The 15,780-nt window shown below is 43.8% G+C and overlaps 4 protein-coding genes across 4 annotated transcripts in view; 3 read left to right on the plus strand and 1 right to left on the minus strand.

The window, feature by feature from the left end:
• Positions 1 to 4,626, plus strand: part of LOC119582026 (titin-like) — a 7,641-nt gene extending 3,015 nt beyond the window's left edge. The window contains exon 4 of the mRNA XM_037930236.1: positions 174 to 4,626. Coding sequence (XP_037786164.1) covers positions 174 to 4,604 — 4,431 coding nt within the window. The 3' untranslated portion in view covers positions 4,605 to 4,626. The remainder of the gene's footprint in view (positions 1 to 173) is intronic.
• A 7,793-nt stretch (positions 4,627 to 12,419) lies between these two features.
• On the minus strand, positions 12,420 to 13,247 carry LOC119582361 (uncharacterized protein DDB_G0271670-like). Its single transcript, XM_037930575.1, has 3 exons — positions 13,241 to 13,247; positions 12,947 to 13,120; positions 12,420 to 12,790 (listed from the first exon to the last, which is right to left on the minus strand). Exons 1-3 carry the CDS (start codon positions 13,245 to 13,247, stop codon positions 12,420 to 12,422), a joined length of 552 nt encoding a protein of 183 aa, XP_037786503.1.
• On the plus strand, positions 13,246 to 15,201 carry LOC119582362 (COP1-interactive protein 1-like). Its single transcript, XM_037930576.1, has one exon. It carries the CDS (start codon positions 13,246 to 13,248, stop codon positions 15,199 to 15,201), a length of 1,956 nt encoding a protein of 651 aa, XP_037786504.1.
• LOC119582025 (nesprin-1-like) overlaps positions 15,153 to 15,780 on the plus strand; it is a gene marked incomplete in the record, with an annotated part of 55,788 nt that continues 55,160 nt past the window's right edge. Inside the window, 2 exon segments of the mRNA XM_037930234.1 lie at positions 15,153 to 15,292; positions 15,612 to 15,620.

Here is a 15,780-nt window from a genome sequence, read left to right on the forward strand (position 1 = left end):
GCATAGATTTTATGATTCACAAATTATGATTGTCCTCATCCCCTGTTCATATCCCTTTGTGATCCCCTTTCTCTTCAGCTAAAAGTGCATCAGGAAGCATTGTTTAAAAATCATCTAAGTACATTTGCAACAGCAGGTGTGCATCAGTTAACATGTGCTGAAATCTATTATAGGAGATCCTGGAGAATGAAAGGAAGCGGTTACCTTCTGATAGCCAGGACTCAGAGAAAGAGAGTGAGAGTACAATTGCTTTAAAACAAGAGGACCAGCCCATCAGTGTAGTAAAAGAACAAGTGCAGCAAGAAGCTGATATGACCACGGAACCAGAAACTACTGAAACAACTGTTTACAAAGTGATGAGAAGGAGAAGTATTAAGAACGTCGTCATGATCGGTGGTATGCCGGTTGAGACTGAAGAAGTGGTTGAAGAGCCAACTGATCAGGCTACTGATGTGGAACCTGAGGGAACAACCACTGTCGTCAGAACTGTTCGTAGAAGGAGCATCAAGTCCATTGTCATGGTAGATGGTAAACCAGTAGAGACTGAAGAGGTTGTGGAGGATCCTATCTCAGTGTCAGAGGAGTTAGTTGAAAAGGACAATGTGCTCCTGGAATCTGTTTATGAGCCTGATGTGACTGCTCCCACAAGAGAATTTGTACCAAAGAGAATGCAGATCCTGAAAGATGAAGGAGAGTTCTTGGATTCTGCTGAAGAAGTTCAGGAACCATCTGTTGCACCTACCATAACCACCCATCAAGTCATTAGGAGAATTGTAAAGAAGATTGTCATGATTGATGGAAAACCAGTTGAGATTGAGGAATTAGAAGATCCTCAGGACATATCAGATGAACTGATGCAGGGTAATCTTCCAGTAGATTCAGTCATCACTCGAACAACAAGTGAGCCTGACTTGACGACCACTACCGTCAGGACAGTTGTGCGTCGCAGAATAAAGAAGATTGTCATGGTAGATGGTCAGCCAGTTGAAACTGAGGAATTCATTGAAGAACCTGTAGACACCACACTTGAGAATCTTGAGGATTATGCTAAGCAGTCAGTAATACCTGAATCATCTACAGAATCTGAGACATTTACAACAGTTAGAAAGATAATAAAGAAAAGAATAATCAAGAAAATTGTCATGGTAGATGGTAAACCAGTAGAGACAGAGGAAGTTGTAGAAGAACCTGATGATGTCACAGAAGAGATTGTTCAAGCTCTTCCATCTGATGCAACTAGTGGTATCATCTCACACCCTGAAGAGGAAACTACTACAACTATTCATAGAGTCATCAGGAAGCGAGTCATTAGGAAAATTGTTATCATAGATGGTAAACCAGTTGAAACAGAAGAGATTGTAGAGGAGCCTGAAGATGTAACACAAGAGTCTATTGTTCCTTCCGACTCAGTTATCACAAAAGAAATTACAGAACCAGAGACCATAACTACTGTTCGTAGAGTCATACGAAGAAGGATCATCAAGAAGATCATTATGGTTGATGGTAAACCTGTAGAAACTGAGGAAATTGTGGAAGAACCTGAAGACGTGACTGAGGAAATGACACAAGGAATCTTCCCAACAGATAGTTCTGCTGTTACAGAAGAAATTCTGGAACCAGAAACTGTAACCACTGTTCGTAGAATTATACGAAAGAAAATCATTAAAAAGATCATAATGGTAGATGGTAAACCAGTAGAGACAGAGGAGATTGTTGAGGAGCCAGAGGAAGTAACAGATGAAATTGGTGAGGGAACACCAAGAGAAGCAGTTAGCAGTGAGATTATCACTGAGCCTGATGAAGTGACCATGACTACTGTGCGTAAAATCATCAGGAGAAGAATCATCAAGAAGATCGTTATGATTGATGGCAAACCTGTTGAGACTGAAGAGGTTGTAGAAGAACCTGAGGAAGTAACTGGGAAGATGGTTGAGGCAAAACCAGGAGAATCAGTTATCACTGAGACCATCACTGAACCTGATGAAGTGACCACAACAACTGTGCATAGAATCATCAGAAGGAGAATCATCAAAAAGATTGTGATGATTGATGGTAAACCTGTAGAAACTGAGGAAGTAGTGGAGGAACCAGAAGAGGTGAGTGAAGAGGAGCTACAAGCCTTACCTAAAGACTCTGTCACAACAGAAACTATCACAGAACCTGAAGAGGTGATCACAACTCACAGAATCATCAGGAGAAGAATCATCAAGAAGATCATTATGGTCGATGGTAAACCTGTTGAGACTGAAGAGGTGGTGGAAGAGCCTGAAGAGATCAGTGAAGAGGAGCTACAAGCCTTACCTAAAGATTCTGTGACAACTGAAGTGGTTGAGACAACTCCAGGAGACTCAGTCATCACTGAGACCATAACAGAACCTGATGAAGTAACCACAACTCATAGAATCATCAGGAGAAGAATCATCAAGAAGATCATTATGGTTGATGGCAAACCAGTTGAGACTGAAGAGGTTGTGGAGGAGCCTGAGGAAGTAACTGGGGAAATGGTTGAGGCAAAACCAGGAGAATCAGTTATCACTGAGACCATCACAGAACCTGATGAAGTGACCACAACAACTGTTCATAGAATCATCAGGAGGAGAGTCATCAAAAAGATTGTGATGATTGATGGTAAACCTGTAGAAACTGAGGAAGTTGTGGAAGAGCCAGAAGAGGTGAGTGAAGAGGAACTACAAGCCTTACCTAAAGACTCTATAATCACTGAGACCATCACAGAGCCTGAGGAAGTCACAACTGTACGTAGAGTTATCAGAAAGAGGATCATCAAAAAGATAGTTATGATTGATGGCAAACCTGTTGAGACAGAGGAGGTTGTGGAAGAACCTGAAGACGTCAGTGAAGAAATAGTTAAAGCCTTACCTGCTGATTCTGTTGTCACTGAGCCTGATGTTACCACAACTCATAGAAGTATCAGAAGAGTCATTAAGAAGATTATTATGGTTGATGGCAAACCTGTTGAGACAGAAGAAGTTGTGGAAGAACCAGATGTCAGTGAAATAATTCAGAGCACAAAACCAACTGATACTGTCATTACTGAAGAATTTACAGAACCCACAATTTCCAGAGTAATTCACAAAAGAATTATGGTTGATGGCAAACCTGTAGAAGCAGAGGAAGTCATAGACGAGCCTGTGGACGTTAGTAAAGAAATGGTTGAGAGAACACCAGAACCTGATGAAGTAAGTACCACAACTGTGCGTAGAGTCATTAGAAAGAGAATCATCAAAAAGATTGTGATGATTGATGGGAAACCGGTAGAAACTGAGGAAGTTATTGAGGAGCCTGAGGAAGTTAGTGAAGAGATGGTTGAGGGAATGCCAGGAGAATCAGTTATCACAGAGACCATAAAAGGACCCGAAGGAGTAACCACAATTCATAGGATCATCAGGAGAAGAATCATCAAGAAGATCATTATGGTCGATGGTAAACCTGTTGAGACTGAAGAGGTTGTGGAAGAGCCTGAGGAAGTAACTGGGGAAATGGTTGAGGCAAAACCAGGAGAATCAGTCATCACTGAGACCATCACTGAACCTGATGAAGTGACCACAACAACTGTGCATAGAATCATCAGGAGGAGAGTCATTAAAAAGATTGTGATGATTGATGGTAAACCTGTTGAGACAGAAGAGGTTATCGAGGAGCCTGAGGAGGTAAGTGAAAAGATGGTTGAGGGAGCTCCAGAAGAATCAGTCATCACTGAGACTATCACTGAACCTGAGGAGGTAATTACCACTCATAGAATCATCAGAAGAAGAGTCATCAAGAAGATCATTATGGTTGATGGTAAACCTGTAGAAACCGAGGAGGTTGTGGAGGAACCTGAGGAAGTCACAGAAGAGGAGTTGCAAGCCTTACCTAAAGACTCTGTTATCACTGAGACTATCACAGAACCTGAAGAGGTGACCACAACTCACAGAATCATCAGGAAGAGAATCATCAAAAAGGTTGTGATGATTGATGGTAAGCCTGTAGAAACCGAGGAAGTCATTGAGGAACCCGAGGAAATTAGCAAAGAAATGGTTGACGGAATGCAAGATAAATCAGTCATGGAACCTGAAGGGGTAACTACAATTCAGAAAATCATTAGAAAAGTTAAGAAGATCATTATGGTTGACGGTAAACCAGTAGAGACTGAAGAGGTAGTGGAGGAACCAGAAGAGGTCAGTAAGATGCTGCAAACCTTGCCCAAAGATTCTGTTGTAACTGAGACCATCACAGAACCTGAAGAAGTTACCACAACTCATAGAATCATCAGGAGAAGAATCATCAAGAAAATCATTATGGTTGATGGTAAACCTGTAGAAACCGAGGAGGTTGTGGAGGAACCTGAGGAAGTCACCAAAGAGGAGTTGCAAGCCTTACCTAAAGACTCTATTATCACCGAGACTATCACAGAACCTGAAGAGGTGACCACAACTCATAGAATCATCAGGAGAAGAGTCATCAAGAAGATCGTTATGATTGATGGTAAACCTGTTGAGACTGAAGAGGTTGTGGAGGAGCCTGAGGAAGTAACTGGGGAAATGGTTGAGGCAAAACCAGGAGAATCGTTATCACTGAGACCATCACTGAACCTGATGAAGTGACCACAACAACTGTGCATAGAATCATCAGGAGGAGAGTCATTAAAAAGATTGTGATGATTGATGGTAAACCTGTAGAAACTGAGGAAGTTGTAGAAGAACCAGAAGAGGTGAGTGAAGAGGAGTTGCAAGCCTTACCTAAAGACTCTGTAATCACTGAGACTATCACAGAACCTGAAGAGGTGATCACAACTCACAGAATCATCAGGAGAAGAATCATCAAGAAGATCATTATGGTCGATGGTAAACCTGTAGAGACTGAGGAAGTAGTAGAAGAACCTGAGGAAAGTACAGACGGAGAACCTGTACCTATTATTTCAGGAGGTACGCGTGTTGTGAAAAAGAACGTTAAGATCAAACGTATTGTACGGATTGTTGATGGTAAAGAGGTTGTTGAAGAAGAAAGATCTGAGACTCCAGAAGAAGTGCTTGAGTATCCTGAAGGCACAGGCGGTGACCAGCCTTTAACTTTACCAATCAGTCAGGACATAGAAAGCATACTTTCCGATGCTGCCCAGTCCGCAGAGACTCCGGTTCAGCAAGCCAGAGTCATCCGTCAATTGAGGATTGTGGATGGTCAACCAGTTGTATCTGAAGAAATCCTGGAAGGAGCTGAAAATATACCAAGTGATACCAGTGTTTTGGAAACACGAAATATCCAAGTTCATGCTGTCAGACGTAGAATGAAGGTAATTCGTCGTGTACAGATCATTAATGGAGAAAGAGTTGTAACAGAAGAAGTTGTTGAAGAGCCAGAGACAGAGTTTGGAATGCCAGAAGATGGAACTGGAGTTACTGTCACTGACATGACTGTAGGCACTCCATTCCCCATACCTCAGACAGAAATTTCTGAAGCCCCATCTCCATCTTCTGTAATTCCTCTTCAGTGGAAAGAAGAAACTTATCCTTCTGGCATTCCCAAGAGTGAACCAGAAGAAAAGATCACAGGAGAGACTTACAAGATCACTGAGGTGATGTCCAAAGAGCCTCCAACAGAAGAACACCCTCAAGATCCATTCCCAGCACCAGTGAGCTCTTTCCCAGTCCCAGCTCCAGTCTGTGATGCAAAACCAAAGGACGCAAAGGATACCACTGAGATCTGGTCTGGAGCTCTTTACACCAAAGCTACTGTAGATGATTCCTCTGAAGAGCCCATCTCAGACATTGCTGGTCAGACTCCAGCCCTCCCTGAACAGCCAGCTCATCATGAATCTGAGGAAGATTTTGAACCATATCCTCAGCCTGGTGACAGTCAAGGAGAAGAACCATGGGAGGAAATAGCCCATGATCTTATTGGAGTAACACGGAGATATCTTTGACAACTGATGGTGACTCAAGAGAAGTCAAAGACTCTGAAGACCAGAAGACCAAAGCTTTCCCAAGCCCCGGAGATCTGGCAGTTCGGGCTGAAGATCTCAAGCCTGTTTCAAAAGAAAGGAGATCTAGTGCAGGTGAATCTTTCCCTTCATTTAAAAGAAGAGATAGTGGTGTTGCAGAATTGTGCAAGATATTTGAATCTCCTACAAAGAGCTATGATGCACCTGTATACCAGAGATCAAAACCAGTGGTGACAAGAGAAAAAATCCAAGATACTACTAAACCTTTCAAGTCTGTGGAAATACCAGCTTGGCCTCCAAGCAAAGAAAAAGATTCATCTGCAAAGCCGTTCCCACGACCAGTAGGGGATGTACCCCTGCCATCATACAAAGATTCTACTGTGCCAAGGGATCCAGTAACAGGCTGTAGAATCTTCCTGGAAGAAAAATATACTCTCATTCCAAGAGATCAACAGATGGAGAAGCTCACAGATATGCCTTCTGGAGCACCTGCAGCACCTGCTCCTTCCCCTGATTTCCCAGAAAGAAGAGAAGATCTGGAGCCATTTGCAAGACCATTTGAGTTTGGTGGAGATTTCCGATTCCCAGAATATGTTAGGCAAAAATCTGATACTGACAGGGAGCTGCAAACCCCTACTCAACCTCAAACACCATCCTGGGAGGAAAGATTATATCAGAAACAAATGGATAATGTAACACCTACATCCATTCCTCAGACCTCAGAGACGGCACCTGGCTTGCCAGAAAGGGGTATGGCACCACCAGTAGATGCAAGACCACAGTTTCCATCTCCAAAAGAGAGTTACCCATACCCAGTTACATCTGAGGAGATTCAAAAAGTTTCTGACATTACATCATCTCAGTTGTGGCTAACAGGTCATTACCAACAGCCCACTACTACTGACCAAAGAAAACACATCCCACAAGAGGAATCAACTCCCATGTTACCTCCAACATATGCTGAGCTTGCAGCAAAGATGGTGCCAAGCTTCCCAACTCCAGGAGAAGCACCTGTGACAGATGCAAAAGAGCCTCCACAGTATGCAGAGAGAGAAGAGACAAAGAAGGATGAGGTGTTCCCATTGCCTCTTGTCTCTCAAACTGAGGAAACCCTGCGAGATGTGACATCAGTGTCAGTTTGGCCAGAGAAGATCTACAGTAGAGTAGATGTCAGGGAAGGAGAGGAGAGACTATCACCAGAAGGTGATACAAAAGCTCCAGCACCTACTCTGCCAGCTGCGAGTCCAGAATTTGCTTCAAAAGAACCAGCATTCCCAGTTCCTATTGGAGAATTCCCAGTGCCAACTCAGAAGGAAGGTGAACCACAAGAAGCAGAAAGATCAAGTGAATTATTCAAAGATGTATTGTACATTCATGAACCACCTGAGGAAGAGCAAAGAATCATCAGTGATGAAGAGCATGTAGAAAAGGCAGCCCCTAAGTCACCAGAGTTCAAGGAGGAGCTTGTTGATACACCAGTAGCACCCTTCCCTGAACCAAGGAAGCCATCAGCCATACCTAAGGATGAGGATAAGTTCCCAACTCCTGTTGTAGGTCTCGTTGATGAGCCTCGAGATGTGACATCAACTCCTAAGTGGAAAGAGGAACAGTATGCTAGGAGCGATGTATCTGTGAAGGGTGTTGACATCCCTCAGTATGACACTACAGCAAAGTTGCCACCAGCACCAGTGAAAGCTCCTCCTTCATCTAAAGATGATACACCATTCTCTCAGCCAGTAGGCGAATTCCCAGAACCTACAGAGAAGCCTGATGACAGACCAAGTGTACCTGCAAGTCAGATACACATAGAAACCCTCTATGCAAGATCCTCTGATGTAGAAGAAACTAGAGGAATTGAGGAACAAAAGGACCTTGAACTTCCTTCTAAAGAAAGCCCCAAGTATGAGGAAGTTGATGCAGCAAAGGAGGCAGAACCATTCCCTACGCCAAAGGTACTTGTGCCAAAAACTGAGAAGGTAGAGATAGTTGAAGAACTTTCAAAGCCCCAAGAACTCCCATTCACCCCTCCAGAGTTTAAAGAAACACCAAGCAAGAAGATCATTGAGGCATTCCCAGAGCCAGTAACAGTTTTAACTCAAGAAACACCACAGGATGTCATTTCAGTGTCACAATGGATGGAAGAACTCTATCCATCCAAAGAAGTTGTGGTACAAGATCATACATTAGAGGAAAGAGAAAGAATAGAGAAATTGCCTGAAATACCAGTAAAAGCTCCAGAGGACACACCTGTGATGGCAGATTTCCCTGTTCCAGTAGGAGATTTCCCAGAGCCTCTCAAAGAAGCAGGTGAGCCAAAGGAGGGAATGAAAACTCAAGTATTTTCAGAGATTGTTTACAAAAAGCCAGAAGTGACAGAGGGCCCCAAACTTGAAATCGAAGAAGACGTTTGGGAGGAAGCTGTTTCAGATATTCCTGACTTTGGGAAAGCCGATGATGTTAAGGTTCAGGCTCCCTTCCCAGTTCCAGTAGGTGATGTCTGTCAAACACTTGAGACCCAAGGAATGGAACCACCTGCATATGAGGACAGTGATGAAGACAAATTTGAAGACTTTCCAGAACTCACAACAAGCATACCTGATGATACACCTGAAGATGTCTCAACAGTCAGTCCATGGCAGGCTGATATGTATCAAAAGAGTGAACCAGAGGAGGTGGGTAGTATATCCCAAGTAACAGAAGAAATCACTGTACTTCCTCTACCAATGAAGAGACCTGAAGAGAAGACACTGGAAGAAGGTTTCCCAGAACCAGAAGCACAATATCCTAAGCCAGCTGATGGTATCAGCGAGCCTCCTGCTGGCCCAGATGCTGTCAAGGTATTTTCAGAAGTTGTTTATACTGAAGTAGTAAAGACTGAAAAACCTGAAGTAATTGAAGGGCCTGAAGACCTAGAATATCCTGCAGTTCAACCACCAGCATATAAGGAAACTGAACCAGCAACCACTGAACCTTTCCCTACTGTTGGTGTTCAGGGACCAGCAATAGAAAGTATTGAAGAAATCATTAGGCCTGAAGAAACAGCTACTACCAGAAAAATTGTTCGAAGAGTTATAAAGAAGGTCATTATAGTTGATGGTAAACCAGTGGAGACAGAAGAAGTTGTAGAGGAGCCCGAAGAAGTTGAGGGAACTCAGGATGGATCAGTCATTACTGAGACTGTAACTGAGCCTGAGGGAGTTATTACCACACATGGAGTCATTAGGAGAAGAATTATCAGGAAGATTATTATGATTGATGGTAAACCTGTAGAGACAGAGGAAGTTGTTGAAGAACCTGAGGAAATTAGTGAAGAGATGCTTCAGGGAACACCAGCAGATTCAGTCATCACTGAGACCATCACAGAACCTGATGAAGTAACTACCACAACTGTGCGTAGAATCATTAGGAAAAGAATTATCAAAAAGATTGTGATGATTGACGGTAAACCTGTTGAGACAGAAGAGGTTATTGAGGAGCCTGAGGAAGTAAGTGAAGAGATGGTCGAGGGAGCTCCAGAAGAATCAGTCATCACTGAGACTATCACTGAACCTGAGGAGGTAATTACCACTCATAGAATCATCAGAAGAAGAGTCATCAAGAAGATCATTATGGTTGACGGTAAACCAGTAGAGACTGAAGAGGTCGTGGAGGAACCTGAGGAAGTCACTGAAGAACAACTGCAAGCCTTACCTAAAGACTCTGTCGTCACTGAGACCATCACAGAACCTGAAGAGGTGACCACAACTCACAGAATCATCAGGAGAAGAGTCATCAAGAAGATCATTATGGTTGATGGTAAACCTGTTGAGACTGAAGAGGTTGTGGAGGAACCTGAAGAGGTTAGTGAAGAGAAGCTACAGGCTTTGCCTAAAGACTCTGTCACAACTGAGACCATCACAGAACCTGATGAAGTAAGTACCACAACTGTGCATAGAATCATTAGGAGGAGAATCATCAAAAAGATTGTGATGATTGATGGGAAACCGGTAGAAACTGAGGAAGTTATTGAGGAGCCTGAGGAAGTTAGCGAAGAGATGGTTGAGGGAATGCCAGGAGAATCAGTTATCACAGAGACTATAGAAGAACCTGAAGAGGTGACCACAACTCAAAGAATCATCAGGAGAAGAATCATCAAGAAAATCGTTATGGTCGATGGTAAACCAGTTGAGACTGAAGAGGTTGTGGAGGAGCCTGAGGAAGTAACTGGGGAAATGGTTGAGGCAAAACCAGGAGAATCAGTTATCACTGAGACCATTACAGAACCTGATGAAGTAACTACCACAACTGTGCACAGAATCATCAGGAGAAGAATCATCAAGAAGATCATTATGGTTGATGGTAAACCAGTAGAGACTGAAGAGGTTGTGGAGGAACCTGAGGAAGTCACTGAAGAAGAACTGCAAGCCTTACCAAAAGACTCAGTCGTTACTGAGACCATCACAGAACCTGAAGGGGTGATCACAACTCACAGAATCATCAGGAGAAGAATCATCAAGAAGATCATTATGGTTGATGGTAAACCTGTTGAGACTGAGGAGGTTGTGGAAGAGCCTGAAGAGATTAGTGAAGAGGAGCTGCAAGCCTTACCTAAAGATTCTGTGACAACTGAAACCATAACAGAACCTGATGAAATAACCACAACTCATAGAATCATCAGAAGAAGAATCATCAAGAAGATCATTATGGTTGATGGTAAACCAGTTGAGACTGAAGAGGTTGTGGAAGATCCTGAGGAAGTAACTGGGGAAATGGTTGAGGCAAAACCAGAAGAATCAGTTATCACTGAGACCATCACTGAACCTGATGAAGTGACCACAACAACTGTGCATAGAATCATCAGGAGGAGAATCATCAAAAAGATTGTGATGATTGATGGTAAACCTGTAGAAACTGAGGAAGTAGTGGAGGAACCAGAAGAGGTGAGTGAAGAGGAGCTACAGGCCTTACCTAAAGACTCTGTCACAACAGAAGCTATCACAGAACCTGAAGAGGTGATCACAACTCACAGAATCATCAGGAGAAGAATCATCAAGAAGATCATTATGGTCGATGGTAAACCTGTTGAGACTGAAGAGGTTGTGGAGGAGCCTGAAGAGATCAGTGAAGAGGAGCTACAAGCCTTACCTAAAGATTCTGTGACAACTGAAGTGGTTGAGACAACTCCAGGAGACTCAGTCATCACTGAGACCATAACAGAACCTGATGAAGTAACCACAACTCACAGAATCATCAGGAGAAGAATCATCAAGAAGATCATTATGGTTGATGGCAAACCAGTTGAGACTGAAGAGGTTGTGGAGGAGCCTGAGGAAGTAACTGGGGAAATGGTTGAGGCAAAACCAGGAGAATCAGTTATCACTGAGACCATCACAGAACCTGATGAAGTGACCACGACAACTGTTCATAGAATCATCAGGAGGAGAGTCATCAAAAAGATCGTGATGATTGATGGTAAACCTGTAGAAACTGAGGAAGTTGTGGAAGAGCCAGAAGAGGTGAGTGAAGAGGAACTTCAAGCCTTACCTAAAGACTCTATAATCACTGAGACCATCACAGAGCCTGAGGAAGTCACAACCGTACGTAGAGTTATCAGAAAGAGGATCATCAAAAAGATAGTTATGATTGATGGCAAACCTGTTGAGACAGAGGAGGTCGTGGAAGAACCTGAAGACGTCAGTGAAGAAACAGTTAAAGCCTTACCTGCTGATTCTGTTGTCACTGAGCCTGATGTTACCACGACTCATAGAATTGTCAGAAGAAGAGTCATTAAAAAGATTATTATGATTGATGGCAAACCTGTTGAGACAGAAGAGATTATTGAGGAACCAGAAGATTTCAGTGAGACAATTCAGGGTATACTACCAACTGACGTTGAAAAAGAATTCCCACTTGCTGAGTCTGCTCCCCAAGATGCACCAGAAGACTCAGAAGCTCTAGAAGTGTGGGAAGAAAAGTTCTACCCTGCTGAAGATCACCAACCATTGAGACCAGAGAGTATCAAAGAGGACAAACAAGTGGCACCTGCATTGCCAACATTACCAAAGGAGCCTCCTACAACGTATGAGAGCACACCAGATTTCCCCAAGCCTGAAGAAAAGTTTGCACTTCCCATTGAGACTTATGAGGAACCTGCTGAGTCCCCTGATGTTATCACACACTTCAGTGATGCCATGTACGAGGTTCCAGCGACCCATGTTGACAAGCCAGCGATAATCCCAACCCCCGAACAACCTCCTGTATTGATGCCTGAAGAAGGAGACTTTGAATTAGAAGAGCCTCCAGCTGGTGTCGCATGGAGAGAGGAGTTAGTCACCACTCGTCAAATATCATCAGAAGACTCACCTCGTGAGGAAACCAGGCGCCATTCTGAAGGTGATGAAGTTGATTTAGCCACTAGCCTTCCCAAATCAGATTCACAGGTATCCATTGTCATCACTCCTGCTGAAGACCTGTCACCAGAGACCTCAACAGCAGATAATGACTATACTGATGCTGGAAGAACAACTTCGTATGATGAGACCAGCTCAGTTGATGAGATGTTCACAGCTGATGATGATGTACTTGCATCATCAGCCACTTCAGATAGAATCACAGATGATGAGTTGTCTGAGGATGCTCCAAGGGAGTTAACAGAAGAGTCTGAAGAAGAACTACCAGAAGAGGAGGTACATCCAGAGGAGGTTGAGGTAGTTACGCCTACGAGGGAGGATACACCAGAAGATGTTGAAGTGGTTTCAATCACATATGAAGAAGCACCAGAAGATACAGAAGCTATTAAAATCACTTGGGAAGAGCCTCCAGATGAAGTAGAGGTGGTCACACCCACCGAAGAGATCCCAGAAGTAGTGACTCCTACTCAGGAGGAACCCAAGGAAAAGGGTGTGACACCCACACTTGAAGATGAATCTGAATTCTTTGCTTCCACCCAAGAAGAGTTCTCAGAGGAAGAGTTTAAAGACAGTGATAGTATTGTGTCACCTATAAATCAAACTGTCTCAGAAGAGAAACCTTCTGAAATTATTTTTGTAGCCCCTGCCAAGGAAAAGACTCCTGAAAAGATCCAGATGGCCGCAGTTGAAGAGGTCAGGATACCTGAAGTTAAGGAACTTCCAGATATACATAAAGAGGCTGTTTCAGAGACTGAAGTGGTTTCAGTAGCTGAGGAAGCTGTCTCTATTCCAGCTGCTTCAGAAACCCTAGAAAGTATTCAGGTGGCCCAACATGAGCCTGAAGAAAGTCAGGCAGAAATTATCTCTGTAATCTCGGCTCCTCCAAGGACCCCAGAAAGGATTCAAGTGATGCCTCTCATGCACGAAGCACCTGAGGAACTTCAGGAAGCAGATCTTGCTGAAGAAACTCCAGAAATGATCTCTGTGATTCTAACATCTCCAAGGTCTCCAGAAAAGGTTCAAGTAGTGACTGAAGTGCGAAAAGAGCCAGAGGTAGTCACAGAAAGGCCAAAAGAAGAAACTCCAGAAAAGTATCTAACTCCAGTTGAGATGCCTGATGAAAAACAAAAGGAGTCTTCAGACAAACGTGCAACAGTGGAAGATGTTCCCGAAATAAAGCAGGAAGAAACTGTAGAACATGTAACGCATGTTACAGTTGTAGAGGATTCTGATGCAGAAAAGGCACCAGCTAAAGATCAGTTTGCAAAAGAAGTTGAAATAGTGGAGGAGATCCCTAGCATTCCAGAGTACACAAAGAAAGAACTTGAGCAGGAAGGAGAGACTACCACAAAACTTGAGCCAGAAGAAGAGGAGGAAACTTACTATGAGCCACAGGCAGACAGTATTAGGGAAAGGACACCATTATCCCTGTATACTACTCACGTGAACAACCAATTTGTAACTAGTATAGATCTAGACTCCAGGCCTGTTGTTGAGGGCGTACATCCAAAGGATGACTCACAGGGTATTCGGGATGAACTGATTGATGAACACACAGCTGGGCCACCAGCAGAGCCGCCTAGTGTGCCATCTGCACCAGTTGAGCCTGTTGAAGAGCTAACAGCTGGTGCTCCCGATACAAAAGACGATCTTAGCTTAGTTTCTGTTGAAACAGAAAAATCTTTAGTAAAATATCCAACTACAGAATTAGAAGTTATGGAAGAATGGTACACAATTTATGAGTTACTTAAGCGAAAACAGAAATTGAGGGAGGAGTCTGCGGCAATAGTGGCCCCTTCTGCTCAGCTTTTATTACCTTCTTCGAAGCAGCCTTCAGGTGATGAACAAAACACTCGTGTAGATGAAAATATTGTCTTGCTGCAGGATGCCATAAAGAAGAAGGATGTGGTGGTGGTGCAGAAGGTCATTATTACCATTGTGGAAACGGTCACTACCTGGCTCGAGACTATTGAGTACCGTATATACGTCATCAGAAACACTGAGGACGTCCATGAACGGGCTCAGCAGTATGAGCACCTTCGAAACGAACTTCACATTGTCGAGGAGAAGTTAACTATCTTAGAGGATGTGACTCAATCTGCTGTGGAGATCCTGAGTGAAGAGACCATTGTAACCATCCGAGAGACAGTTCGATACCTCCGGCAACAGGTTAGTCATGTTGAAAAAGTTCGTCAGGCAGAAGAGAAAGAACTAACACAGGACGAGGAAAGCTATGCCCAGTACCTGACTGCAGTTGATGATGCGGAGAAGGAAGTGTCAGATCTTAAATCACAGCTTGCTGTTATCCAGGACACTCAGATGCAGCCGGAGGAGAAAGTCGCCAAGCTTGAGACGATTCTGACAAGTAATGAGGAAATGAGAGACCGCATAACCGAGTTGTTGCTCAATTCACATGACTTGAGACGAACGCCTGGAAGGCAAGTTGGTACTGAGCTGGCTACCATCCAGACTGAGCTGTGCGACATCCACGACAGTGTTGAAAAAGAGTTGGACCGCCTCCTGCGTCTCACCACAACCACCACCGAGTATGAGGAGACGCTTATGGAACTCACACATCTCATTGAGATGGCTGAGAGCATCCTGGAGGCTCGGGTGGTCGCTCGAGACCTCGACCACCTCACAGACACCATTGCCAAGCACAAGAAGCTCTTCCTGTCCTTACGCCAGTGCCAGAAGGTGCTGGAATCGCTGGACACGTGCCTGGAACCCAGCTCGCGCGTGCACTACCAGCAATTGTACTCTCGCTCTTACCTGAGGGCCTCAGTGCTCCTCGACAAGGCCACGCAACGGAACCATCAGCTCTCCCTGCTTAGAGGCGGAGTGGCTACGTCTCCTGAGTCAGCTGACGGATGAGGAAGCGTGGACCGTCGCCGCAACGGAGCAGGTGACGCAGCTACACACCGTTGCCGCCGACACGTATCAGGACAACACCAGCGCCTGCAAGGTGAGTGCCGCGCAGACCCGTTTCTTTTGATGTTTAAACCAAGCGTTGAAAGTGCCACAGTTTACACTTTTATAAAGGTCAGTTATTTTTTCATGTGTGCTCTATGTTCATCGAACTCAAACACTCATAATTATATTGATGCTAATCCATTCCCACGTCACCTTAATATGAATTAACTTTCAAGAAGTTATTTACTTATGTATATGTTTATATACGTGTTTTCTTTCATTATTACTAAACTTCTTTTCTTTGATTTATAAACCAAGCATCGCTATAAATAGTCACATTATTATAGTTATCCATGATTTACCTGTTTCAGGAATGCCAGGTTTGTAATGAACGGTATCTAACCCCATAATAACAAACCTCTCTAGTACAGAGGCACTTCCTATTTAATGACATGTACCGTGGATACAGCTTGAGAGAGCTTTATATAATCGCGTTGGGCTGTGTGCTCCCTTGTCTCTGGGTGGGTCATGTTTTAACTG

The sequence above is a fragment of the Penaeus monodon genome, chromosome 15 (assembly GCF_015228065.2).
Source record: "Penaeus monodon isolate SGIC_2016 chromosome 15, NSTDA_Pmon_1, whole genome shotgun sequence".
Lineage (NCBI taxonomy): Eukaryota > Metazoa > Arthropoda > Malacostraca > Decapoda > Penaeidae > Penaeus > Penaeus monodon.

What these genes read in the sequence shown, in the direction of transcription:
- LOC119582362 (XM_037930576.1), top strand. Translation starts at nt 13,246, where the DNA reads ATGCACGAAGCACCTGAGGAACTTCAGGAAGCAGATCTTGCTGAAGAA.
- LOC119582361 (XM_037930575.1), bottom strand. An exon ending in TACAAAAATAATTTCAGAAG is followed by an intron (nt 12,791 to 12,946) that starts GTTTCTCTTCTG and finishes CCTCCTGAGTAG; the next exon opens with GAGTCACTACTTCTGGGATC.